The sequence below is a fragment of the Oryctolagus cuniculus genome, chromosome 15 (assembly GCF_051225735.1).
Source record: "Oryctolagus cuniculus isolate XC-2025 breed Fujian yellow rabbit chromosome 15, ASM5122573v1, whole genome shotgun sequence".
Classification (NCBI taxonomy): Eukaryota; Metazoa; Chordata; class Mammalia; order Lagomorpha; family Leporidae; genus Oryctolagus; species Oryctolagus cuniculus.
In genome coordinates, this window is record NC_142881.1 from 37,929,314 (window position 1) to 37,957,114 (window position 27,801).

The 27,801-nt window shown below is 41.5% G+C and overlaps 1 protein-coding gene and 1 pseudogene across 5 annotated transcripts in view; both read left to right on the forward strand.

Annotated features, from left to right (window-relative positions):
* Positions 1-27,801, forward strand: part of IDE (insulin degrading enzyme) — a 116,679-nt gene that overhangs the window by 32,000 nt on the left and 56,878 nt on the right. For all 5 annotated transcript variants that reach the window (XR_016222131.1, XM_089314753.1, XM_089314754.1 and 2 more), the window contains exons 2-5: positions 8,697-8,881; positions 9,880-10,087; positions 13,670-13,839; positions 25,734-25,856. Coding sequence is in view for 4 of the 5 variants with exons in the window: in XM_089314753.1 (XP_089170879.1) it covers positions 8,697-8,881; positions 9,880-10,087; positions 13,670-13,839; positions 25,734-25,856 (686 nt within the window). In the remaining variant the exon portion in view is untranslated. The remainder of the gene's footprint in view (positions 1-8,696; positions 8,882-9,879; positions 10,088-13,669; positions 13,840-25,733; positions 25,857-27,801) is intronic.
* On the forward strand, positions 16,646-17,484 carry LOC138845340 (SOSS complex subunit B2 pseudogene; annotated as a pseudogene).

The window sequence follows — 27,801 nt, forward strand, 5'->3', positions numbered from 1 at the left end:
CATATTAGAGGCATTCTCCAGACTCTTTCCACTACCTATCTCTGTGTTAGAAAGGAAAGAAGAAGTGAAAAATGGAAAACTTTCCTGGAAGTATTTGTTTGACCTACTTTGATTTTTGTTTTGTTGTTGTTGTTTGGGGCTGTTAGGGAAGAGAATGGGGCCAGGTACCCAGATGTGAGGCTGGTACCCAGATGCTGGAAAAGAAAGCCATCTCTCATTTCCGTCAGTTCCACTCTGCTCCTCCCCTTCCCACACTTCCTCTTTCTCTGTGGTTCCAGCTTTGCCACAAGTCAGCTGCGTGACTGCCCTCAGGCAAGTGACTTAACCACCGAGCTTTGCTTTCTCTGGGGAAGCAGGGATGGTCTGTGGTGTGGTTCTGTTTTCAAGCCTTTTCTTCCTGGGCTCCTCCTCCACGTTCAGGAGTACCATAGGCCTCACCTGCACCTGTGGTTTTGAGTGGGTGGTGGATTCCACAGAAGGGCGTTTGTGTTTGTAATTCTATTAGCATGATCACTCACCTGTTTGGTCTTATAGGTTATCATTTCTAAATCAGGTCTGACTCTAAATGTGTCAAGTAAGGTGGGGGTGGTAAGGGAGCAAAAAGCAAAATAAAATTTCCCGATCTATTAAGTAGGCTGTGAAACAGTCTAAGAGCTATGAGAAGAAAAAAACAGGACTGTAAAAGTTTATCTGAATAAAAAATTATTTATATAATAGCATTTCTTCCTGGGGAAATTTGGAAAAGACTTTGTATTTGAGGATTTGTTTTTGCAAACCTGAAAATTCATCCGTGAGCGTATCTTGGTCCATGATCTTTAACTGGAGATCTGGTTGTAGTTCCATTAAACACTGATCATTTTGTTTTTCCACCATAATCCTTATACTTTCTTCTCACCACCAGGCTTTGCTCAGGCATTCCCTCCTACTTTGATTGTCCCTTTGCCTTTTTTTTTTATGATTTATTTTTTTATTTGATAGGTGGAGTTACAAAGAGAGAGAGAGAGAGGGAGAGAGAGAGAGAGAGGGAGAGGGAGAGGGAGAGAGGGAGGGAGAGAAAGAGGTCTTCTATCAGCTGGTTCATTCCCCCAGAGGGCCACAACGGCTAGAGCTAAGCTGATCCGAAGCCAGGATCTGGCATTCTCTACTCACTTCCTCTGCTATTTGAGACAGGGTTAGATGTCTCACTTTGTTATTCCCATAGTGCCCTGGCACAACTTTGTCACCAGAGGTAAACGATAACGACCTGTTTTCATGTCTGTCTTTGTCATTAGACTGGTCTCCTTCAGATAAAGGGCTCTGGTATACTCCTGTTTGTGGCCAACATGCATGGTGCAGTACCTGATCTTAATAGGCACCCCCCCATGCTTTTTTAAGATTAATTTATGTGTTTGAAATGCAGAGTTACAGAGAAAGAGAGAAAGAGAGAGATTTTCCGTCTGCTGGTTGACCCTCCTATTGGCCACAGTGGTCAAAAGCCAAAGCTGGGCCGGCTCTGCGGCTCACTAGGCTAATCCTCCGCCTTGTGGCACTGGCACACAGGGTTTTAGTCCCGGTCGGGGCGCCGGATTCTGTCCCGATTGCCCCTCTTCCAGGCCAGCTCTCTGCTATGGCCAGGGAGTGCAGTGGAGGATGGCCCAAGTGCTTGGGTCCTGCACCCCATGGGAGACCAGGATAAGTACCTGGCTCTTGCCATCGGATCAGTGCGGTGCGCCGGTCGCAGCGCGCCGGCCGGCCGCGGCAGCCATTGGAGGGTGAACCAACGGCAAAAGGAAGACCTTTCTCTCTCTGTCTCTCTCCCTCACTGTCCATTCTGCCTGTCCAAAAAAAAAAAAAAAAAAAAAAAAAAAGCCAAAGCTGGAAGCCAGGAGTTTTATCCGAGTCTCCCATGTGCGTGTAAGGGCCCAAGCACTTGGGCCATCTGCTGCTGCTTTCCAAGGCACATTAGCAGGGAGCTGGATCCGAATTAGAGCAGCCTGGACTCTTAACTGGCACCCATATGAGAGGCATAGTAGGTGGCAGCCTAGTCAGCTGTACCACAAAGCCCACCAGATATAGGCCTCCTTAAATATTTGTTTAGTTATGCAAAATGATGCTGAAAGTTAAGGCCTGAGTTCTAATTGTGACTTTTTGAAGTTAAATCTTGGGCAGGTGGTTTAAGCCCCCTGAGTTTCAATTTCTTTGTAGGAAAGAAGAGGGAACCAGTCCACCTGGAGATTTTGTTAAAATGCAGATTCTGGCTTAGTAGTTTTTTGGCGAGTCTGATATTTATCATTTTTTACAAGCTGCCAGGAGGTGGCAGTGCTGCCAGTTCATGAATTACAAAGGACATAGCAGTACAACCGCTCTTGCGGCTTTTACCTTCTGTGATTTTAGTCATTGTTTTCAATCATGAAAGAAATGACAGAATATGTAGTAGTTATTAACCATCTCTTCAGTGTATCAGATTGCTGAAAAGTGACAGTTCTGTGCCTTGTGAAGTTTCCAATGTATGATAATGTCCCTAACATTGAAAGTAATTTTATTGCTCCTAAAAATTTGACTTTGACAAGTCAAAAATATCAAATACATGTCTGCGAAAGCATTGGTGTTAACATTAACTTGTCATCTAAAATGTCAGAATGCTTGCTTGTTGGAGAACATTTGCAATAAATACATCTTAAAGTCTTATGCTAATGAGGTAGCTGAGCCAGATAGTCATGTGATGTCATGAGTATAAATATAAATACAGACAGGCAGGCTGTTGATGAATTCATCACCAGAGAGTTCCTAGCTATTTCCTTCAGTTCTCCAGAGGTGAGAATCAAATCTTTGTCTGAAGTGTTGATAGATATGCAGTAGGTATACGCTGACTATTGAATATGAATTGCTGGGACGGGTTCTTGTTTGAAAATGTTGCCACTGTGTTTTTTGGCTTTTATTTCCTTAAGAAGTCAATGTATTTGATTAGGGAGCATTGCCAGCTTAGAAATTTATATCTGTTCTTGCTTTAATATATAAATGTCTGAAAGTAATTGGGCTAATTTTTATGTGTAACTTATACATAAATTCATCTTTTTACTCTCAACCACTCCAGGGCTCTTAATCAGGCACAGCTTCAATGTCCAAATAAGTTCTGTCCATGCGTATGATGGACTGTTATCATTTATAAATGCTTTTTATTAGGCCAGAGGTTCCAATCTCATGCTGTTCTGTCTATCTGAATCTTAATATTTTACAATCTAAATATTTTTTGTCTAATAAACTTAAAATCTGGACAAGAGAAGTTGAAACCTGAAAAAAAGTTGAAGTGGTTATATTTAATAATGAGGTTTTATACCTCTGACAGGATAAGACAGTTGATGCTACCCAAGTAAACTGTATTTCATCTTCCTTCTACAGTTATAGATAAGACAGAAATTTTAGAGCTTCACTACTACTACCATCATCACATTTTAACCATTTAAAAATGTATTTATTTATTTATTTATTTGAAAGGGAAACAGAGACAGAGATCTCCCATCAGCTGGTTCACTCCCAGAATGTCTGCAGCAGCCACTGCTGAACCTGACCAAATCTGGGAGCTGAACGCTCAATCCCGGTTTCCCACTTAGGTGGCCAAGACCCAGTAACTTGAGCAGTTCATTACCCCCTGCCTTCCAGAGTGCCCAGTATCAGGAAGCTGGGATCAAGGGCGGGGTTGGGACTTGAAGTGAAGTACTCTATATGGAAGGCAGGAGTCCCAGCTGGTGTTTCAACTGCTCCACCAAGTGCCCGGCCCACAGTTTGATCATTTGTAATCCTTGGTTCCCCTAAATCAGACTAGTTGAGAGGAGCACAATAGAGGAATTGAAGATGAACAGTGGCACTGGAATAAATGTGTTTGCTTTGCTCCCACCTAGAAGCCCACCCGCCTTCCTCCAGGGGAACGAGGGTTTAGTTCTTTCAGTGGTGCACACTAGACTTCTTGCTGCCACCCTTTAATGCTGTGCTTCTTGTTGAGGGTCTTCCTGGAGGCTCTGTTGTGGCTTACTGCATTGCTGCAAGAGGGGAGTTCAATTTTTAAATACTAGAGTATGTTGAGGTCAAGTTGAGGTTTTTGAAATAAACTATGTGCTATAGGCAGCTGTTGCAGTTTCAGAATACCTTGAGGTTCCTTGTGCCCCTCTTTGGAGTATTGAAAAGACCATTTCCTGTGATCCTGAGAATTTTTGTTACTGTTTTGTAACCACAAAACATTATTTTCTTTTATACTTTGCACTCAGGAATTTAATCTCTCTTTGATATTGAACTTAAGTATCTTATGGCTAATGAAGTAGATAAAACTTACTAATAATAGCTTTTTCCCTTCCAAATTGCTTTTCAGTTTTCCAATAGTGGCCTTATATCCTCCAAAATGCTAGTATTTTGTTTTGTTTTTTAAGAAAGTATTTTTCCTATAAGCAGGGCAAGACCATTGGGACTATCTGTAAAACACTATGTAATCTTCAAAAAAAAAAAAGCAGAATATATATATTTAATGTGATCTACAGTTTAGATAATTAAAATTCTAAACACTCTCTTCTCAAAAGAAGGTCTGGGTGACAGTCTCATTAGGGGCAAACCTCTTTGGTTTATCAGTTATTGTTCAGATTAGAAAAATAGTTAAAGATGATTTCAGAGAAGAAGGTATTCTGAGAAAAATCAAGCTAGATTTTTCTCTCCCTTAATCTGTAGAGATTTTAACACAAATATATATTTAAAGATTTACTTATTTATTTGAAAGCCAGAGTTACAGAGAGTGGAGAAACAGAGACACCGAGAGATCTTCCATCCATTGGTTCACTCCTCAGATAGCTGCAACAGCCAGGACTGGTCCAGGTGGAAGCAAGGAGCTGATATTTTCATCCAGGTCTCCTACACGGGTAGCATGGGCTGCTTTTCCCAGGCCATTAGCAAGGAACTGGATCGGAAGTAGAGCAGCCTGGACACAAACCGGTGCCCATATGAGATGCCAATGTGAAAGGTGCGGCTTTACCTGCTACACTACAATGCCAGCCCCACAAAAAATATTTTACTTAAAACAATTGTACTCCTTATTCATGCCCGTTTTGGGTATTCATGTCCACTCTGGTTTACCATTAAATCTGGCTGTCAGTCTTTTGGGAGCAGTCAGATCTACATTTTTTGTCTTACAAATAAGAAGTGTTGACATGTGATAGTACAGGTTCATTTTTCCTCTGTAGTTTCAGATATGATTTTGGCTTTACCTGAGTTTTATATTAACCTACCAATAATAGCAGGTTCAATTTTTCTCTTAAGCAGTACCCAGTATCAACTTAAGTAACATCTACTTCACTGCCAAAAAATATATATACACTAAAAATTCTTTAATATCATTTCTCTGCACTAATACTAAACAACACCATTTTTTTTCTTTTTTCTTTTTTTTTTTCTTTTTTGACAGGCAGAGTGGACAGTGAGAGAGAGAGACAGAGAGAAAGGTCTTCCTTTGCCGTTGGTTCACCCTCCAATGGCCGCCGCGGCCGGCGCGCTGCGGCCGGCGCACCGCGCTGATCCGATGGCAGGAGCCAGGAGCCAGGTGCTTCTCCTGGTCTCCCATGGGGTGCAGGGCCCAAGCACCTGGGCCATCCTCCACTGCACTCCCTGGCCACAGCAGAGAGCTGGCCTGGAAGAGGGGCAACCGGGACAGAATCCGGCGCCCCAACCGGGACTAGAACCCGGAGTGCCGGCGCTGCTAGGCGGAGGATTAGCCTAGTGAGCCGCGGCACCGGCCACAACACCATTTTTTTAAAAAGATTTTATTTATTTATTTGAGAGGTAGAGTTACAGACAGTGGGAGGGAGAGACAGAGAGAAATGTCTTCCTCCCGTTGGTTCACTCCCCAAATGGCCGCAACGGCTGGAGCTGTGCTGATCTGAAGCCAGGAGCCAGGTGCTTCTTCCCAGTCTTCCATGCAGGTGCAGGGGCCCAAGCACTTGGGCCATCTTTTACTGCCTTCTAGGGCCACAGCAGAGAGCTGGACTGGAAGAGGAGCAGCCGGGACTAGAACCAGCGCCCACATGGGACACTGGCGCTGCAGGCAGAGGATTAACCTACTGTGCCACCACGCTGGCCCCCAAACAACACCCTTATTAAGATTTTGTGCCGGCGCCACGGCTCAATAGGCTAATCCTCCACCTAGCAGCGCTGGCACACCGGGTTTTAGTCCTGGTCAGGGCGCTGGATTCTGTCCCGGTTGCCCCTCTTCCAGGCCAGCTCTCTGCTGTGGCCAGGGCATGCAGTGGAGGACGGCCCAAGTGCTTGGGCCCTGCACCCCATGGGAGACCAGGATAAGTACCTGGCTCCTGCCTTCGGATCAGCGCGGTGCGCTGGCCTCAGCGGGCCAGCCCTGGTGGCCATTGGAGGGTGAACCAACGGCAAAACGGAAGACCTTTCTCTCTGTCTCTCTCACTGTCCACTCTGCCTGTCAAAAAAAAAAAAAAAAAAAAAAAAAAAAAAAAAAAAGAGAGAGAGAGAAAGATTTTGTGTGTTGGGGCTGCTGTTGTGTTAGTGGGTTAAGCCACTGCCTGTGACACCAGTATTCCATATGGATGTCAGTTCAAGTCCTGACTGCTCCACTTCTGATCTAGTTACCTATAAATTCACCTGGGAAAGAAGCAGAAATGCCCAAGTATTTGGCCCCCTGCCACCCATGTGGGAAACCTGGAAGAAGCTCCTGGCTCACAGCTTCAGCCCAGCCCAGCTTTGGCCTGGCCCAGCCCCAGCCATTACAGCCATTTGAGGAGTGAGTGAACCATGGACAGAAGCTCTCTCTCACTCTGTCTCTCCTTCTGTCTCTGTAACTCTGTCTTTCAATGAATAAATAAATCTTGTTATTCATTTGAATGAGTTACAGAGAGAGAGGGAAAGACAGAATCTACCACCCGCTGGTTTATTCCCCAGTGGCCACAATGACCAGGGTTGGGCCATACCCAAGCCAGGAGCCAGGAACTTCTTTGGGGTTTCCCACATGGATACAGGAACCCAAGCCCTTGGGCCATCTTCTGCTACTTTCCCAGGCACATTTACAGGGAGCTGGATTAGAAGTAGAGTAACTGAGACTTGAACTGGAACTCATATGTGATGCCAGCACTGCAGCTGAGAGTTTAACCCGCTGTGCCATAGTGCCGACCCTGAATAAATAAATCTTTAAAAAAATTGTGTGTGTTCAGAGTCCTTTCTCATCACTGTAACTCTAACCTTCCTAGAGAAAATGGAACAAGTCTGCTAGAGGAAGTCCTTTGCAAGAGAATTTATCTAACATTTCCATAATGAATGCCAAACTGCTGCTGCCCTGGCATTCAACTCTTAGGCAGATTACAAAAATGACTTCAGTTCCTTCCAACTTTTTGTTTGTGTTTTGTGTTCTTGCTTTTGCTGGTTTCATAGTGTAGCCTCTTATTATGTATTAAGACTTCACATTTCTCAGGATTGTTCCTCATTGGAGGGTATCAGGTATCTCCTATGATCTTTTTTAATTTTGGGAGATTTATTTATTTGAATGTCAGAGTTTTATATATATATATGTATATATATATAGAGAGAGTTTTATATATATACAGAGAGAGAGTTATATATATATATATATATATATAGAGAGAGAGAGAGAGAGAGAGAGAGAGAGATCGGTCGATCTTCCATCTGTTGGTTTACTTCCCAGATAGTGCAACAGCTAAGACCGGTCAGGTTGAAGCCAGGAGCCAGGAGCTTCTTCCCGGTCTCCCACATGGGTAGTAGCAAGGATCCAAGCATTTGGGCCATCCTCTGCTGCTTTTCCCAGGCCATTAGCAGGGAGCTGGATCAGAAGTGGAGTAGCCTGGACATGAACTGGTATCTTTGTTGGATGCCGACATCTCAGGTGATGGCTTTACCCATCTAACTCTACAATACGGCCCCTCCTCTATGATCTGAGCATGTGCATATCAGACCCATTAGTTGCAGATCTGCCCTATCTTTGAATATCATCAGATTGAGTCATATTTAGGCCAACCCAGTAATAGTTCATACACAAACTCTTAGCCCACTCACTCTAGCTGATAGATCTAAAATGTATAAATGTAGTTATTAGTAATAGTCGATTCTGTGATTCTAGGTCAACACACTAACTCATGGCCCAGCCCACCTGGTCTCAAATCCTCATCCATGTGCTCTTCTAGATACAAGTATGGCTGTGCAAAAGCAATGTATTTCTCTGAAAAAATGAAGGATGGGGGAGAGGAATGGCTACACTTTGCAGATAGGATTTAAAGTTTCCTCTAGGTTTTTAAAAATGTAATATTGCATAACATGGGTTTGCTTCATGTCATTCTTTGTCCTGTTAAAAAAATAATAAAGCAGGGATAGATGTTTAACTTAATGATTAATTACTTGATGATTAAGCTACCATTTGGGCCCCTGCGTCTCACTCTGAGTGTCAGAGTTCAGTGCTTAGCTCTGACTCCTGATTCCTGTTAATACAGATCCTGGGAGGCAGAGGTGATGGCTAAAGTGGTTGTGTCCCTGCTCCTCACGTGGGAGACCTGGGTTAAGTTCCTGGCTTCTGGCTTTAGATCTTGGCTGTTGCAGGCATTTAGGGAATGAACTAGTAAATAAGAGCTCTCTCTTGCTCTGTCTCTTAATATAAATTTGAAAAAGAAAAGTAGTCACAGTCCAACAGTTAATAATCTTTTTCTTTTCAGTTTCCAAAAAAAGACTTACAGCAAAATGAATAATCCAGCTATCAAGAGAATAGGAAATAATATTATCAAGTCTCCTGAAGACAAGCGAGAATACCGTGGGCTAGAGCTGGCCAATGGAATCAAAGTGCTTCTCATCAGTGATCCCACCACGGATAAGTCGTCAGCTGCACTTGATGTACATATAGGTACAGTGTGAAACTGTGAATTCAGCTTTGTTCAGTTTCATTGACCTAATGTTGATATTTACTAGAACTTTCCACATGAATGCAAATAAAGATCCAGAAGTTGCTATTTGATGTATATTACTTTGTACCAGAACCCTCTTCAGCTATTGGCAAACTATAGGCATCTAATTCAAGTAATCTTTAATAGGTACTGAAACTATCTTATTAGGTTCCCACCTAAGTTGACCCAGCAACAAAGAAATTCATTCCCATCCTTTACAAGATAATTCTGATTTTTTTCACTTTGGTTCACATAATTTATATTCATAGATTCTTGTGTGCATATTTCTTCCATATTTAATACTACTTCAGTAAGGTAGCTTCTTATCTGTATATGCATTTACTGAGGCAGTGTTTCTCTTTTCATATTTTTTAATAAAAACTTTTTATTTAACTCGGTGATATTTTAGAATTGAGGGAGATTGAGCAGATAACCATTGCATCCAGTCATGTAGACTGCTTTGCAAATATCTTCTAATCAGTGCTCACACAGCCCTCTGTTAGGTGTATATAGAAGTGACTGAGGTGAAACAGATAAAGGATTGTGCTTAAGGTTTCGTAGCTATAGCACTGCTGCCCCCCAACCCATGCTCTTAGCATTGTGCCCTATGGTCTTTTGTAATAAATAAAGCCATGATTAGAAAGTTCTAATTCCTATGAAACATGAATTCAACTCATTTTTTCTCTCCCTTGTGTGAGGAAACTAATGTCCATAGAAGTAAAATAAATCACTCAGTGTCACCAAGTAATTAATGTCAAGAGTGGGGCTAGAATTCAGATCTTCTGACTAAGGGTTTACCTTTTAAATAATCCCATTTTATAGCAGCCTGTACTTAGCTTTCTCTGATTGTGTGCTTGGGGTTCTACTGACAAGAATTCTAGATCATCTGTAATTCATCTGTACTTGCTCTTCTTCAACATAAACAAATGACTTATTATATATGTGTTTTCTTTTTCAGGTTCATTGTCAGATCCTCCAAATATTGCTGGTTTAAGTCATTTTTGTGAACACATGCTGTTTTTGGGAACAAAGAAATACCCTAAAGAAAATGAATACAGCCAGTTTCTCAGTGAGCATGCAGGAAGTTCTAATGCCTTTACTAGTGGAGAGCATACCAACTACTATTTTGATGTTTCCCATGAACACCTAGAAGGTGCCCTCGATAGGTAATGCTGAATGTCCTCTGAATTATCCAACTTTATGCACTTACCACATTAATATTAATAATAATTATTTTTACAAAGATGTTTTTATGGTTTTGTAGTTTGATGAGCTGTAGTTTGCTGTTTTTCCCTGTGTGTTATGAGAAAGACAAAATAATGAGTCATATCATCTGTTTACCTTGTGGTAAAGGAAAAATAATGGCATGACTTTAAATTGGCCTTTAGGCCTACCAAATATTTTATTGGCTTATAAAATTCCAACCAGTGCTTTCCATTCTAACTACTGTTTCCTATGAAGCACATGATGAAGAATAACCTATAATAGCATCATGGATATCTTTTCAGTCATACTTCCTGTTCTAGAAGTATGACCTTAAGTATTCTAGAAGCTTGACCTTAAGTATTCTATTCTCTCTCAGTTCCTTGCTTCTCAAGGTTACCCAGTGGGTACAGAATGTTCCTGCTGTTTTTACCCTGGGGATACTTTGAAGGTGCATTCTGGAGCAAGCTCCATTAGGCCAGTTCAGTTTCTTGGTCAGTTTCCTATACTGCCAGTAATTTCTCATTTGTTGTTGAATTAGTGATTGGATTCACTTTTTTAAAGTGTCACTTATTCTTGGTGAATTTTTATAGTTTTCTATGTTACCAAGTTGTAGTTTTTGATGGATCTGTAATGAAGTTGACTTCGGTTTTTCATCAACTTTGTTTTCTCACTTGAATTAATATTTTTAAAAAGTTATATACTACATTGTATTCTTTCAATAAATAGTTTGCATTTATTCCTTAGCACAAAGAATGTTTACAGATATGTTTGAGTTGTGTGGCTGGGTCAAAGTAGTCTTTCTGCTCATTCTATTTTATGTTTCAGTCTTTGGGCAGCAGCTTTGAGGCATAATCATCTTTTATATGTATTCCCAGAAGACTTCCATTGATGAGTTTCCTGGGATAATACAATGAATTTCATTTCCTGCTTTATAGAAGACAGCAGGTGGTCATATAATAGATCTGTTTTCCCTCGCTTAGTAAAATCCACTTATTATAAGGGCATCTTTTAAAAAACTCAATTATACAGTATCATAAACATGATGCTTCTTTTGGGCCTAATTCAGCTTTGATATGTAACTGTTAGGCACTTTTTCCAGCCTGGAAAAGGTAGGTTAAAAAAGTTGCATGTATAGAAATAGCTTTGTTTCCATATATTTTTGGTTTTATACTCCAGATAAATGGAGTTTTCCTTATAGATTGGTGTGTGTAAAATATTTGGCACAGTGTCATATTCACATAAATGCTTAGAATCAGTAACAAGTAATGGTAATAGCCTTTTTGACAGCTGACCTTTGTGGTTTGGTAACTGAGAAGTTTATAAATCCAGGAGTCTCCTGGACCCACTGAATAGCAGTCTCATTCAGAGCCTCTGCTCTTGCCTTTGTCTGAGCTCTGGTCTTATTCTTGTAAGATGGGATGTGAATTTCTTAAGAAGAATTACTACATGAGATCATGACTTCAATTGCTGCCTAATATAGGAGAGTTGATTTTTTTTTAGCTAAAGATGTCTTAGTTAACCTTTGGTACTATTACTTATTTATTTTTTTTTAAAAGCTTAATTTCTTTATTTGCAAGGCAGAGTTACAGAGAGGCAGAGGCAGAGAGAGAGGTAGAGAGAGACCAAGGTCTTCCATCTGCTAGTTCATTCCCCAAATGACCAAAACGGCTGGAGCTACACCGATCCGAAGACAGGAGCCAGGAGCTTGGACTTGGGCCATCTTCTACTGCTTTCCTAGGCTATCAGCAGGGAGCTAGATAGGAAGTGGAGCATCCGGAACTCGAATCAGCACCCAAATGGGATGCTGGCACTGCAAGTGGTGGCTTTTCCCACTATGCCACAGCGCCGGCCCCTGGTACTATTATTAAGAATAGCCTTGGGGCCGTTGCTGTGGTATAATAGGCTAAACCTCCGCCTGTGACACCGACATCCCATGTGGGCGCTGGTTTGATTCTGGCTGCTCCTCTTCCAATCCAGCTCTCTCCTATGGCCTGGGAAAGTAGAAGATGGCAAGTCCTTGGGCCCCTGCACCTGCGTGGGAAACTCGGAAGAAGTTCCTGGCTCCTGGCATTGGATCGGCTCATCTCCGGCTGTTGCAGCCATTTGGGGAGTGAACCAGCGGATGGAAGACCTCTGTCTCTGTCTGTCCCTCTCACTGTTGGTAACTCTGCCTCTCAAATAAATAAATTAATTTTTTTAAAAAAGGAATATCCTCAAGCAAAGTTCATTAGTTACTTCTGTTAAGGTTACATATCCTGTTACTTGTTGAATCACTACTTACTAAAAATGTACAGACTATTCATAGTATTATTTTTTTAAGATTTATTTATTTATTTGAAAGTTGGAGTGAGTGTGTGTGTGTGTGTGTGTGTGAGAGAGAGAGAGAGAGAGAGAGAGAGAATGATCTTCTTCCATTTGCTGGTTCACTCCCCAGATGGCTGCAATGGCTGGGTCTGGGCCAGGCTGAAGAGGAACGAGGAGCTTCTTCCAGGTCTCCTACATGGGTAGCAGGAGCCCAAGCACTTAGACCATCCTCCACTGCTTTTCCAGGCCATTAGCAGGGAGCTGGATTGGAAGTAGAGCAGCCGGGACACAAACCAGTACCCATGTGGGATGCTGGCATTGCAAGCAGTGGTTTTACCTGCTCCACAGCACCACCCCTTTATCATACTTATTTCATAAAAGCCCATAATCATGGCTTAGTCAAACTGTTATGTCATACCCCTGGTTTTTTTTTTTTTACAGTGTTGTTTCTTTCTGCTAATTAAAGTTTGTTTTTTTTTTCTATTAGAAGAAAATAAAATTCAAATTGAGCCTTTTTAAAGTAGGTTGCTTAATTTGTTTGTCCTAAGGTGCCTGAGCCTTAGTGAAATTGTACCTAAAACTGTAAACTTAAGATATATTTACTGACCGGCGCTGCGGCTCAATAGGCTAATCCTCCACCTAGCGGCGCCGGCACACCAGGTTCTAGTCCCCGTCGGGGCGCCGGATTCTGTCCCGGTTGCCCCTCTTTCAGGCCAGCTCTCTGGCCTCAGTGCGCCAGCCGTGGCGGCCATTGGAGGGTGAACCAACGGCAAAAGGAAGACCTTTCTCTCTGTCTCTCTCTCTCTCACTATCCACTCTGCCTGTAAAAAAAAAAAAAAAAAAAAAAAAAAAAAAATGTATTTACTGAAAACCTACCATCTTTTTTCTTTTTAAATAGAATTAGCTACATAGAACAAAGTTTTTCATAGACATCTGAAATTATAAATCTGAAATAAAAAGACTGCTACTGTCTCCGTAGATCCACCTTGGCTTTTGGTGTTAATCTATTTTTATTTTTACTGATTATTTAGTGTTTGTGGGATATATCAACTCTGAATATACATATATCCAAATTATATTTTTTCTTCTGTTACTTATATATTTTTAATAACAACATTGTTTTTTTCTGATTCTATAGAATTCGTATTTTCTATCAAATAAATTTTAGTAATATTTTTTAAAGGCCACTTTCTAAAAATAATGTCTTTCAAGTTGTTAATACTGTTTTGTACTCTTAGGTTTGCACAGTTTTTCCTGTGCCCCTTGTTTGATGAAAGTTGCAAAGACAGAGAGGTGAACGCAGTTGATTCGGAACATGAGAAGAATGTGATGAATGATGCCTGGAGACTCTTTCAGCTTGAAAAAGCTACCGGGAATCCCAAGCACCCTTTCAGCAAATTTGGGACAGGTTTGTCAATGGCACCTTTTATGCATTACTTCTCCTTGACCTCATTTAAACCCTTGGCTTCTATGCACAGTATTGTATTTACAGTTAAGGAGAGAAGATTCTAGAACCCCCCCATTTCTACTAAATGTTTAAGGAGCCATACAGTTAAGAGTTGTGAATAATAATAATAATCAGTATTTCAGAGGGAGAAGGCAGTAGATGCCTTTATTCTGAAATGTACCTTCCAAATGGAAGTGCTTTTTTTTTAAAGACTCACTTCAAGGCTTGTTGACTTGTGCCCCCACCACCTCCACCTGTACTCTTCCAGATGCCTGTTGTCTGCTTGGGGGCAGCTCTGTAGAAGGTACAACTCTGTAGAAGACACACAAGGTCCCTGCTCTGTCAGAGCTACAGTTCCCCTAGAAGGAGATAACAGGTAGCAGCAGCAGGGAGTAGAATGAAATAAATGTGGGTATTCCTGGTTGCATAATTGTATCTTTTTAAAAAATGTGTTTATTTATTTTATTTATTTATTTGAAAGGCAGAGAGAGTGAGCACTCTCCCATCTGCTGGTTCATTCCACAATGGCCAGGACTGGTTCAGGCTGAAACTGGGAATTCATTCCACTTCTCCCATGTGGGTGGCAGTAACCCATATATTTGTAAGTCACTGCTGCCTCCCAGGGTCTGCATTAGCAGGAAGTTGGAATCAGGAGTTGGGCCAGAGCCACGCATCAGATGCAGACACCTGAGCATCCTACCCAGTGTCTTAACCACTGTGCTAAATGCCCATCTTAAAATGTAATTGTTTTATTTAAATATTCAAGCAGCACAAAAGTATTCCAAGTAAAAAATTAAAAGCAAAAACACAGAAGTCTGCCTTTTCTTCATCTGCTCACCAGAGTTAATCATTGTTAACAGGTTGCTATGCTTTTCAAATGCTGTTTTAGGTTATTATAAAATTGCTTATTGGGAGTAGATAGTTAGGCTAGTGGTTAAACCCCTGCATCCCACATCAGAGTACCTAGGTCCAATTCTTGGCTTTAGCCCTGGCCCAGCTTTAAATGTTGTAGGCATTTTCAGTGTGAACCAACTGATGGGAGCTCTTGGTTAGTTGGTTAATCTCTCTCTCTTTATGTTTATCTCTGCCTCTCTTTTAGTTAAATAAAAGTTTTTTTTTTTTAAATTGCATAAAAATAATATCATAGATTATTAAGTATTATACATTTATGCTTATTTTATAAATTAATTTTGGGAGTCTTGATGGCTTTCTTTAAGTTTGTATACCATTCTGATATATCCAGTAGCAGCCAGGTAAATTAGCGTAGTTTTACAGAATTATGAGTTCAAAAACTGCCGTTAGAAGCAGTGGTACAATATTCTTTAGTTTTATAACACTTGGAACTCAATATCAGCATCAGTGATAAAATAAGTATTGTGGTCTCTATGTAATTCTAAATTGTTTGGAAAGTGGGTTTTTTTTTTTTTTTTTTTTTTTTTTTTTTTTTTGTGGAGAACATCAGTATACATTGTATGTTAAAAAGTGAATATGAGTTTTAAAAAACAAACTTTGAAATCATTACATCCAAATCATTGTTATCCTCTAAAGTAGTTCATTTGGTACATTCAGTACACCAACAATGCTGCTGTTGTGCAAAACATATTATTAGCTCTGCTAATGTGGCCTCGCTGCTGACAAATCATAATCAGTGTAATCAGGAAGCAACCACATACCCTTCAGAAGTAAATACAATTAATAGAGTGAGTAATATTACCTCAGGTCCAGCAAGGAGCGATCTTAAAACATCTGGGGTGATGGGCAAAGAGGTATGCTGTATGACCTTATGTGCATGGGTGTTGTTTGGGTGCCTACTTGTTTTTATAACCTGTAAGGTGAGGTGGTTTAGTCAGCAAAGTACAAGGTAATGTAATCAGCTAAGAGATAAGTGAGCCGCACTCAGTATACAATACAGAAAATGTGGTATAAGTAATACAAATGTCAAGTTTTTCTGACTTTAGAAGCATAAGCTAGCATCAGATTTTTTGGAATAAAGGGTCTCTGCATTTTTTTCTTTTTTTAAAAGATTCATTTGAAAGGTAGAGTGATGGAGAGAGTGGGAGTGGGAGAAGGGGAGAGAGAGAAAAAAAAGAGAGAAAGAGATACTTCTACTCCTCTGATTCACTCCCCAAATGGCTGCAACAGTTGGGACTGGGCCAGGCTGAAGCCAGGAGCCAGAAACTCCATCTAGTTCTTCCACGTGCATGGCAGAGGCCCATGTACTTTTAGCCATAATCTGCTGCTTCCCAGGAGCATAACCAGAGAGCTGGATTGGAAGCAGAGCAGCTGGGATGTGAACCAGTATTCCAGTGTGGGATGCTGGCATCCCATGCAACAGCTCAGCCTACTGTGCCGTAACACCTACCCTGGTTTCAATTTCCACCTCCAGCTCTTAACTCCAACTTCTTGCTAATGCAGACTAGGGACAATTTCAGTAGCTGAAGTAACTGGTGCCTGCCACCCACATGGGAGACCTGGGTTGTGTTCCAGGCTCCCAGCTTCAGCCCAAGTCCTTCCACCTTTGCAGCTATTTGGGAGCCCTCTGTCTCTTGCTTTCTGTCTCTTTCTTTACCTCTCAAATGAGTAAATTGAATAAAATAAAAATAAGCAAAGGATATAAATATGATCTTCACAAAAGAGGGTATTTAATGGTCAATAAACATTTAAAAAGATGTTCTAATTATTAATAATCGGGGAAATACAAAGTAAAACAGCACAGTGCTTTCTTATACCTACTAGGGTGTTAGTAACTGACAATCAGATGAATCCAAGTGTTGTATAGGTGATGATAAAGAAAAACAAAAACTCATACACTGTTGGTGGGAAAATAAATTGGTTCAACAACTTTTTAAGGCAGTTTGGCAATATCTGTTAAATTGATGCCCATGCCCTTTGACCCAAGGACCTACCTCTTTTTTGTGAAAGATATTAAGCCTGGGCTGAAAAACTTGAATGTCATCTTTATTGTCTTCGAGATAGGACACATGACCAATAACAAAGACAGCCACAAAGTGAGATCCTGGGAAGTAGCTGCTTATAGGGGCAGCATCACTGTTTCTGTGTGGGATGAGATTGGAGGTCTTAGATATCCAGGGACTGTTACTCAGTTGGTCAGAGGGACTGCATCCTTGTGGAAAGGATGTCTGACACTTTATACTGGAAGAGGCGGTGAACTTCAGAAAATTGGGGAGTTTTGTGTGGTTTATTCAGAACTGCCAAGCTTCGTTGAACCCAAACCAGATTATCGAGGACAGCAGAGCAAAGGGACACACAGTGAACAGAAGAATAATTCCTTAAATAATAATATGGGAACAGGTATACTTGGACCAGTGGGAAGCGGTGTTCAATTGGCTCTGAGTCACAGGGATACCAGTTTTCATATGCTGGTAGAAGCAATGGCCAGGCACTGCAGGCAGCAGTTTTACCCACTACGCCACAGCGATGGCCCCATGAATGAGTTATTAAGGCATCAGTTTTATAGCCTTTGTGTGTGTATCTTCTGTATAAATTTTGTAATATTAACATGAGGCTTAGTGGGAGATGTTCTTATGTTTTACATCCAGATAATTGCCAACTAAAGCAATAACTACCAAAACAAACAAACAAAAACTCTACAACCAAACCAAAGATAAAACTCCACACAAACTTGGTCAGTGCTAACAGCAGTGTTTTGAATATTTGTGACTCCAAGAATGATTGACTTTTTTAGAGTGACTGCTACTAAGATGTTTACAAGGAATAAAACATACTAAATTCTTGTGTTACTACTAAAACCAGATTCTTTATCAGAATTATGGAACAGAATGTGATCTGTACAGTAACAGTACTTTTTAGAAGAAATCTACATTTCCTTTATTAGGGTAGTGCTTTTTTTTTTTTTAACATTTATTTGAAAGTCGGAATTACATAGAGACAAGCAGAGGCAGAGAGAGAAGTCTTCCATCTGCTGGTTCACTCCCCAATTGACTGCAAGGGCCAGAGCTGCACCGATCTGAAGCCAGGAGCCAGGAGCTTCTTCTAGGTCTTCCACGCGGGTGCAGGAGCCCAAGCACTTGGGCCATCTTCTACTGCTTTCTCATGCTATAGCAGGGAGCTGGATTGGAAGTGGAATAGCTGGGACTCGAACTGGTGCCCATATGGGATGTTGGTACTGCAGCCAGTGGCTTTACCCGCTAAGCTACAGCACTGGCCCCCTCAGGTACTCTTAAAATGATTCAGAGTCCTGGGGGCTGGCGCAGTGGCTCACTTGGTTAATCCTCCGCCTGCAGCGCCGGCATCCCATATGGGCACCAGATTCTAGTCCTGTTTGCTCCTCTTCCAGGACGGCTCTCTGCTGTGGCCCAGGAGGGTACTGGAAGATGTTCCAGGAGCTTGGGCAGCGCCAGCTGTGGTGGCCATTTGGGGAGTGAACCAACGGAAGGAAGACCTTTGTCTGTCTGTCTGTCTGTCTGTCTCTCTCTCTCTCACTGTCTGTCAAATAAATAAATAAATAAAAATGATTCAGAGTCCCAACTCCTCAGGAAAAAATAAAATGTCTTCTGTTGGGGAATGGTTTGAAGTTCTTTCATATCAAGGTGAAATCTGACTGTTGATGGTGCTTCCCTTGTTTATAAATGAAGATTCTGAAAGCCTCGGTTCTTGGAAGACTGGTACTTAAGAGCTTCTGAAGTCTTTTGCAATGCCAAGTACAAATTCCTGTAATGTATATTTTAAGACTGACACAGTCTGACACCCAAATCAGGAGAAAGTAGATTTTATTTCAATGGACAACAATGTTATGGGGTGGGGAAATGGCTGGAGGGGATGGAGCGAGGGGGAGGGAGTGGTGTTATGGCATTGTGAGTCCTGGCTGCTCAGCTTCTGATCCAGCTTTCTGTTAATGTGCCTGGGAAGGTAGCAGACAATGGCCTAAGTATTTGTGCCCCTGCCACCCATGTGGAAGACCGGAGTGGAATTCCTGAATCCTACCCTCAGCCTGGTCCAGCCGTAGCTATTGTAGTCCCCTGGGGAGTGCACCAGTGGATGGAAGACCCATCTCCCTCTCTCTTTCCACCTTTAAAATAAATAAATCTTTTTAAAAATGTTCAAAAATGTGCTAGATCAAAATCAGATTTTTAGTTTAAATGTGATCTGATTTGCTGTTTACAAACTGGTCAATATGCTGGTTTAAAAAAAATCAAAAGCTTCGAACCAAAACTTACAAGGCCAAGATCATGGCTTTCTCTAGAAATTCAGTCTTTCAAATTGACAAATTATAGCTCATTTTTGTCTTAATTTTTATTTTTCTGAATATCTTACCATTCCAATGTCTATTCTTTCATCTTTATATTCTTTATTTGAAAGGCAGAGCAACATAGATATCTTATCACTGATTAAATCCTCAGATGCCCATAATAGCCAGGACTGAGGCCAAAGTCAGGAGCCAGTAATTCAGTCTAGGTCTCCCATATGGGCAGCAGAGACCCAATTACCTGGAGCTGTTACTGCTACCTCCCAAGGTGCTCTCAGCAGGAAGCTGGAATAGGAGCCAGAGCTAGGACTTGAACCCATGGACTCCATTATGGGGTGTGGGCATCCCAAGTGGTGTCTTAACTGCTTCACCAAAGGCCCACCCCTTTGGGTTCATTTTAAAACACAGTGAGTGGTGGTGGTGCTGTGGCATAATGGGTTAAGCAGCCACTTGCATTGCTGGCATCTCAAATAGGCCCTGGTTCAAGTCCTGGCCGCTCCACTTCTAATCCAGCTCTGCTAATGCATCAAGGAAAGCAGCAGAAGGTGGCCCAAGCACTTGAACCCCTGTCACCCACATGGGAGACCCAGAATAAGCTCCTGGCTCTTGGCTTTGACCTGGCCCAGCCCTGCCCCTTGCAGCCATTTGGAGAGTGAACCAGTGGATTGTTAAATCTAACTCTTCTCCCTCTGTCTATAACTCTGCTTTTCATACTAATAAACCTTTTTTTTTTTATAACAAATCTTCAGTTTATTTGAAGCAATTCCATTTCAAAAACTAAAGTTACAGCAGTCACAGAAAAAATGGGATAAAAAAAATAGAAGAATGACCGGGAGTGCTGTATTTACTGTATTTTTTTTAACACTGTCATGGCTTTACTCAAAACACAGTTGCACAAAAGTATTAACTTCAAAGTTTTAAGGAGAGATTCTTGAAGAACTTAACACACTACCTACATACTGTCATACAAAGAGCATTAAAGTAGGACCAAAAACGTCTACAAAATATAAAACCCACCCTTACCTGTTTGCATGAAAAAACCACCCACAAAACTACAGAAGTCTTGAAAATTATCCGGAGACTCTAGATGTTGTTTTCAAACCAAATAAACCTTTAAAAACACACACACAGCCGGCGCCGTGGCTCAATAGGCTAATCTTCCACCTAGCGGCGCCGGCACGCCGGGTTCTAGTCCCGGTCCGGGCGCCGGATTCTGTCCCGGTTGGCCCTCTTTCAGGCCAGCTCTCTGCTGTGGCCAGAGAGTGCAGTGGAGGATGGCCCAAGTGCTTGGGTCCTGCACCCCATGGGAGATCAGGAGAAGCACCTGGCTCCTGCCTTCAGTGCGCCGGCCGCGGCGGCCATTGGAGGGTGAACCAACGGCAAAGGAAGACCTTTCTCTCTGTCTCTCTCTCTCTCACTGTCCACCCTGCCTGTAAAAAAACAAAAACAAAACACACACACACACACACACAAACACAGTGAACACACTCTAAATAATATAAAGACATGGATCATTTGCAAAATACTGGCAATGCTATTATTAAAATGAGTGAAAAAAACCACAATGAAACCTATATGCAGAGAGAATTAATGAATCCATCATTAAATGTAGATGAACCGTCCAACCTTAAGGTTGAATGACAGTAGCCAGATACAGTAGTATACATTGTATGATTTCATTCATATAAAGCATAAAAATAGGCAAACTATCTGGGTTATTAGAGATTACCCTTTGGAGGGGGAGTGGACAGTGAATACAAAGGGGAGTGAAGTGCTGGTAATGTCCCGTTTCCTAACTGCGTGTTGGTTCCCTGCTGTGCTCAGCTTCTAAAAATTGAGCCATACATAAACAAAAACAGTGGTTAAAAACTCCAAATCTGGATTCAGATCCTGGCTCCAGCACTTAAAATTGAGGACTCTTTGTATCTAATTAGTCTCATGTCTTAGTTTCCTCATATCCGAGATGGAAGTAGTAACAGCAAGTATCTTCTGGGCTTATTATGAGAATTAAAGTAAGCATTTCACATAAAATGCTAAGCATACAGCATTGGAAAACCAAACCTTAGGTTAGACTCCACTGAAGACCTGGGTTTGCCTTGCCTCCATCCGTAAACTTTAAGGACCTGGAGCGCAAAGACACTGGCTACACTTCTTTATATTTTTTAATGCATTTTACATGTACTGGAACTAAAAAAATTACTTGTCAACTGAGAAAGAGAAGATTTGGGTGCACTAATTTATAATCTTGCAGCACTTGCTACAAGTATGCTAGAGTAAGTAACAGCTAAGCAAGAAAAAAAATGTCACCTTTACCTGAAATTCAGCTCCACCCTCTGTCCTTTCATTCTACCTATATATCAAGAAGTGCTTGTTTTGTATCTCATTCTTTGTCTCCCTGCTTTCATTTCCTGAGCAGCTGACTAAACTCAGTTGCTCCCACAGTGTCTAGGGGGCCATGTATAGAAAAACAGATCACTAAATAATAAGAAGAACTAAATTTTTCCCTCTCATGTTCCAAACCTACTTTTAAAAATATCCAGACTGCTCCCACTTTAATTCCATAGAGAGGCAAGCCAAAAACAAAACTTACCAAAACAGGCAAGAAAAAAAGCTTCCAAATTTATCCAGGAATGATAGAACTAAAACTAAGGAACACGTGAATGATAAATGAAGTGGAAACACCATGTGGACACTGATCATGGGGGGTTCAATTTAAAAAGAAAATAACAGCATTTCTCTAACAGTGTACTGCTTTACGGTCAATTTAGCAAAATCACTGGCTATTCAAGCAGCTTCTTACTCCTCATGATATCAGAAATGACTCCCTAAAATATATATGAAAATGTGGCCCCTTGAAGTCCCCCAGAAGTGCCATCTGGGGTGCTACATGTTACCGGAATTTGGGGTACCATATGATATCACCATATGCTTATTAATAAATCCCCAATATTAATAAGCCTGAGAGGGTTCTTGCCTAATATTTAGAGAAGAATTCTACATACTGGCATAAATAAACGAGGTAGCATGGTACATTTTAAACTTATTTAGTGCGAAAGATGCATAGGAGAGTGAGAGCTTTAAGAGAAAGAGGTAAATCTGGGTTCATACCAAGTACCAGGACAGCTGCGTGGAGGAGCATCTAGGCCTGAAGGCCATGTGCCCTGGAGGTGCAGGGCTACAACCAGCCCCCTCCTGGCAAGAGGCCAGGGGAAAGAAAAGAAGGGCAGGACACACCTTGTCCCAGGCTTTTAACCCACTTCCAAAGGAGAGTGGTTAATTAACCTGATTGGCTGGTGGGCACCCAGGTGTGGCCAGGTAGGGGCATGAGGTCACACAGGGGTGTGGTGAAGGCGTGGTCTTCCAGCTCACAAACCTAATCTATTTTAACCTGTATGCCTGCCTACTTCAATGACAAGACCTTTTCAGACTCTTGATGTCATTTCACAGCTATCAATCATCTATTACATTGTTATGATGAAGCCTACTATAATGTAATGAGCATTATTATGGTCAAAAGTATTGCCAATCACTTAACATGTACAATCTCATTTTAATGAGAGAGCAAACTGAGGCTTAAAGAAATTAAGAAGGCTGAAGTTGTGGCACCTGAGACACCGGCATCCTATATGGGTTCCAGTTTGTGTCCTGGTTGCTCATCTTCTGATCCAGCTCCCTGCTAACGCACCTGGGAAAGTAGCAGAAAATGGCCCAAGTGCTTGGGACCCTGCACCCACATGGGAGATTCAGGTGAAGCTCCTGGCTCCTGGCTTCAGTCCAGCCCAACCCAGTCCTGGTCGTTGTGGCCATCTGGGGAGTGATTCAGTGGATATCTCTTTCTGAAACTCTGCCTTTCAAATAAATATATAAAAAAAAAAAAAAAAAAAGGAAATCAAGGCACTTGGCCAGAGTGTCTCAACTGGTTAGTGGTAAAGCAAAGATTCACACTGAGTATGCTCAACATCAGAGGTCAAACTTTAAATCACCGAGGAAAATACTGGTGGGAACTGGGGTTCTTGGCTGAAGTTTGAGGTTTGGAAAGCTTTACACGGATTCAGTAGAGACAGATTCAGCACAGAAATCTGAAAACAACTTTCAAACACACTGACTCAAAACAAAAACTCTTGCCAGACGTCAGTTAATGCGAGAACACAGAGAAGAATGATAGCAATTTGAGGGCTACAAAATTGTAGCCAGGTGCTTCCTCCTGGTCTCCCATGTGGGTGCAGGGCCCAAGCACTTGGGCCATCCTCCACTGCCTTCCTAGGCCACAGCAGAGAGCTGGACTGGAAGAGGAGCAACTGGGACTAGAACTCGGCACCCATGTGGGATGCCAGCACCGCAGGCAGAGGATTAACCAAGTGAGCCATGGCACCGGCCCAAGAGTCATTTCTTAACTTTTGCTAATAAAGCTTTATGAATTGTGTTCAGAAACTCTGACCACACATACACCCACAAACACATCTCTCAAATAAAGTACCTAGATTTTCACTTGAGGCTCAGTATCTGTAATTATCTAGGATGTGTAACTGAAAACTGTATATTACTATATGAATTCAACTTGAATAATTTTCACTGTAATGGTTACAGTTAATTTTTTAAAATGTTTGTTATTTCAAGCCACTAATTTTTTTAAAGATTTATTTATTTATTTGAAAGTCAGAGTTACACAGAGCTAGGAGAGGCGGGGGTTGGGGGAGGAAGAAGTCTTGCTTCTGCTGGTTCACTCCCCAACTGGTCACAATGGCCGGAGCTGTGCCGATCCAAAGCCAGGAGCCAGGAGCGTCTTCCGGGTCTCCCATGTGGGTGCAGGGGCCCAAGGACTTGGGCCATCTTCCACTGCTTTCCCAGACCACAGCAGAGAGCTGGATTGGAAGTGGAACAGCCGAGTCTCGAACTGGCACCTATATGGGATGCAGGTACTTCAGGCCAAGGCATTAACCCACTGTACCACAGCAGCAGCCCCTGGTTACAATTATTTCTAAAAAATAATTAGATCAACTCCTTCAAACTGTACTTTAATATTTAACATGGTAATTTCAAAAAAATAAATATTCAAGGCCTCAGTTTTAAATTTTCCTTCAGTGTAATCCACCAAATTTGGTAACAAATGTTAAGAGCACTACACTAGGGACCGGTGCTGTGGCTCCTGGCTCCTGGCTTCTGATCAGCCCAGCTCTGGCCGTTGGCGGCCATTTGGAGAGTGAACCAGTGGATGGAAGATCTCTCTGCTGCTACCACTGTTTCTCTGTAACTCTGCCTTTCAAATAAATAAATAAATAAATATTTAAAAAAGGAAAAAACAGTACAGAACCCCTTAGAAGGAAAAGATATCTCAGGATGTTGAGTACAGCAAATCTTGAATTAAACTGGCTTTAGTGAGAAATGAAATAGCTGATTGAAAGCGTGTATACTTAGGTGATAGTCTGCTTCTAGTGAGTATGAATACATATGGTTGCTTTGTGACTAGAAAAAAGTCAATGAGCATTTGGTGGGCTGTTTGTTGCACAGTCTCTTTACTAGATCTGTTGATTCAAGCATTCTGGGACAAAGACAGGAGCCCATTGGTAGTATAAACAGGGCCAATATTAAAAGCTGTTACATTATAAGCTTGGGAAATTTCTGATCAAGATGCCATTTTGGGGAAGAGGGCATTTGGCTTAGTTTTTGGGATACCCATTTCTCACACCAGGGTGCCTGGGTTTGATTTCCAGCTTTGACTTCTAACTCTAGCTTCCTGCTAACGTAGACCTCATAGGCAATAGTGATGGCTCAAGTAATTGTGTTCCTGCTATCTGTGTGGGAGAACTGGATTGGGTTCCTGGATCCCAGCTCCAGCCCTGGCCCAGCCTTAGTTGTGGGCATTTGAGTAGTGAGCTAGCATATGGGAATTGTCGGTCTGCCTGTTTCTCTCTCAAAATAAATTTGTTTAAAGATGCCTTCTTGCAGAGACAGCAGTCATTGGGATTTCCACTTCCTACTTTGCAAAGTCTTTATTAGAAAGGTGGTATTTAGAGAGTTTAACTATTTGTTTTTGACAGGTATATTTTGTTGTAATTGAATTAGTTATTAAAATTTTATTAAGAGAGCTTAGTGGCACACTACATATATCACTTGAGATTTATAAAAAATAGTATTGCATCCTATTTTTACCAATCTAGGTCAAGTCTGTGAGAATTCACAGCACAAATGTAATGTTTCAGCCCCAAATAGTAACTTTTCTTTCCACAAGTAACTTGGCAAGTTCCAAAAAGATTCCTTAGTGACTCTGTTCAATTAATTATAGGGTACATAGGGAATTGAAAATTAAAGTAAGTGTGAGTGGAGGCCATATGGATCTCATTTTGCCTTTTAAGTGCTCATAATACTTGCCATCTCACAGGGATTTTAAGAAGCATAATATTTACAAAGCACTTTTAGTTCCTTAGGGAAAACTCTCAGCATTATTAATCTGTAATATACAGTCCTGTTTATCCACCTTACATTCAAACATATTTGACTAATTAATTGTGTTACTTTTAATTCTGTTTTCTTTTTAAAGTTCATTCCACAGCCATGCCAGGAATAATTATGAGGTTTTAAAGTACACATATTTTGCTTTTTCTAAAAAATACCAATTCTTTCCTTTTAGGTAACAAATACACTCTAGAGACTCGACCAAACCAAGAAGGCATTGATGTAAGACAAGAGCTACTGAAATTCCATTCTACGTATTATTCATCCAACTTAATGGCTATTTGTGTTTTAGGTCGAGGTAAGAACTCTTAAATTTTTTCATTGGATTGGATCATCTAAGTTTTCTGTCTTGGCTTTTTCAGTGCATTAGAAGGCTACAGACAAAGCTATTTGTCTGCTCAGAGTCTTTTGAAAATGATCTTTTTTTTTTTTTTTTTTTTTTTTTGGTAGAATACTCAGTGTTCTCCAGAAAAGAAGTTTAGATGGTTTTAAACAGAAACCTGAGGAATATATAAATATTAGTAGGTGCTCTAACATGTAGAAGCAGGGAAAGAAAGTATAAAGGAAAAAATCAACAAAAAAGTTTTTCTCTGTTTCTGCCTGGGGCCATCTTTCTAGTTCTGGCTGCACTAATTGCCTGAACATTTGTCAAACAGTTAGCAATCAGTACAGGTTCCTGATACTGTTGAAGCCTTGATGATGTGAAGATAAATTGGACTCACAGAGAAGTGGAGAAGACAGGATAGTGTTGTTTGGCGGCCTCACCTTTGAAAAAGCTACATTGTGGGAATGAGCATTTAATCTAGCTGTCAAGATACTGCATTGCAGATGCCTGGGTTTGATTGCCGGCTCAGGCTCCTGACTCCAGCTTTCCACCAATGCAGAACCAGGAAGACAGCGATGATAGGTCAAGTAATTGGATTCCTGCCTCCCTGGATTGAGTTCCTGGCTCCCAGGTCCAACTCCAGTCCAGCTGCAGTTATGCAGGCATTTGGAGAGTGAACCAGTAGATGAGAGCTCGCTCTGTCTCTCAGCTTCTCAAAAACAAAGAACAAACCCTACATTTATGCTTTTAGGGTAGAAATACTCAAAAGGCACACCTGGTAAAACCTTGCTGTACCAGGCTTCACTGACATCAATACTGAAGGCCAAGAAATGTTTGCTGGTAAACCCCTCCCCCTTTCTTTTAATTCACTTATCCTGTCTGTCCATAAAGATTCCCTTGCTCCAAACATATCTATTCCCTCCATTCCTTACTCTGCAGCCACACTGGTCTGCCTTTTTTTTTTTTTTTTTTTTTTTACGATTTTATTTATTTACTTGAGAGTAAAGTTACAGACAGTGAGAGGAAGAGGAGACAGACAGAAAGGTTTTCCTTCCACTGGTTCACTCCTAAATGGCTGCAGCAGCCAGAGCTGAGCCGATCCGAAGCCAGGAGCCAGGAGCTTCTTCTGGGTCTCCCACGTGGGTGCAGGGGCCCAAGGACTTAGGCTATCTTCCACTGTTTTCCCAGGCCATAGCAGAGAGCTGGATCAGAAATGGAGCAACTGGGACTTGAACCATCATCCATATGGAATACTGGCACTGCAGGTGGAGGATTAACCTGTTATGCCACAGTGCCAGCCCCTGGTCTGCCTTTTATTTGATTCTAGACATTTTAGAATCCTACGTACATGTCAAAAAACTGAAGTGAAAATAGGTACATTTTGGATCCAGCACTGTGGCACAGTGGATTAAAGCCCCAGCCTGCAGCGCAGGCATCCCATATGTACACCGGTTCAAGTCCCAGCTGCTCCACTTCCGATCCCACTCCCTGTTAATGTGCCTGGGAAAGCAACAGAGAATAGCTCAATCTGCACCCATGTGGGAGACCCAGAAGAAGCTCCTGGCTTCTGACTTTGGATTGTCTCAGCTCTGGCTGTTGTAGCCATGTAGGGAGTGAACCAGCAGATGGAAGACCTCTCTGTCTCTACCTTTCTCTTTAACTCTTTAAAATAAATCTTAAAAAAGGAAAAGAAAATAGGTACTTAAAAAAAAAAAGATTTATTTATATATTTGAAAGGCAGTTACTAGGGGTAGGAGAGTGGGGGCAAGAAACAGAAATCTTCCATGTGCTGGTTTACTTCCCAGATAGCCATAACATCCAGAGCTGGGGCAGGCTTAAGCCAGGGCCCTGGAACTCTACCCGGGTCTTCCATGTGGTTGCAGGGGCCTAAGTACCTGAGCCATCCTCTCCTGCTTTC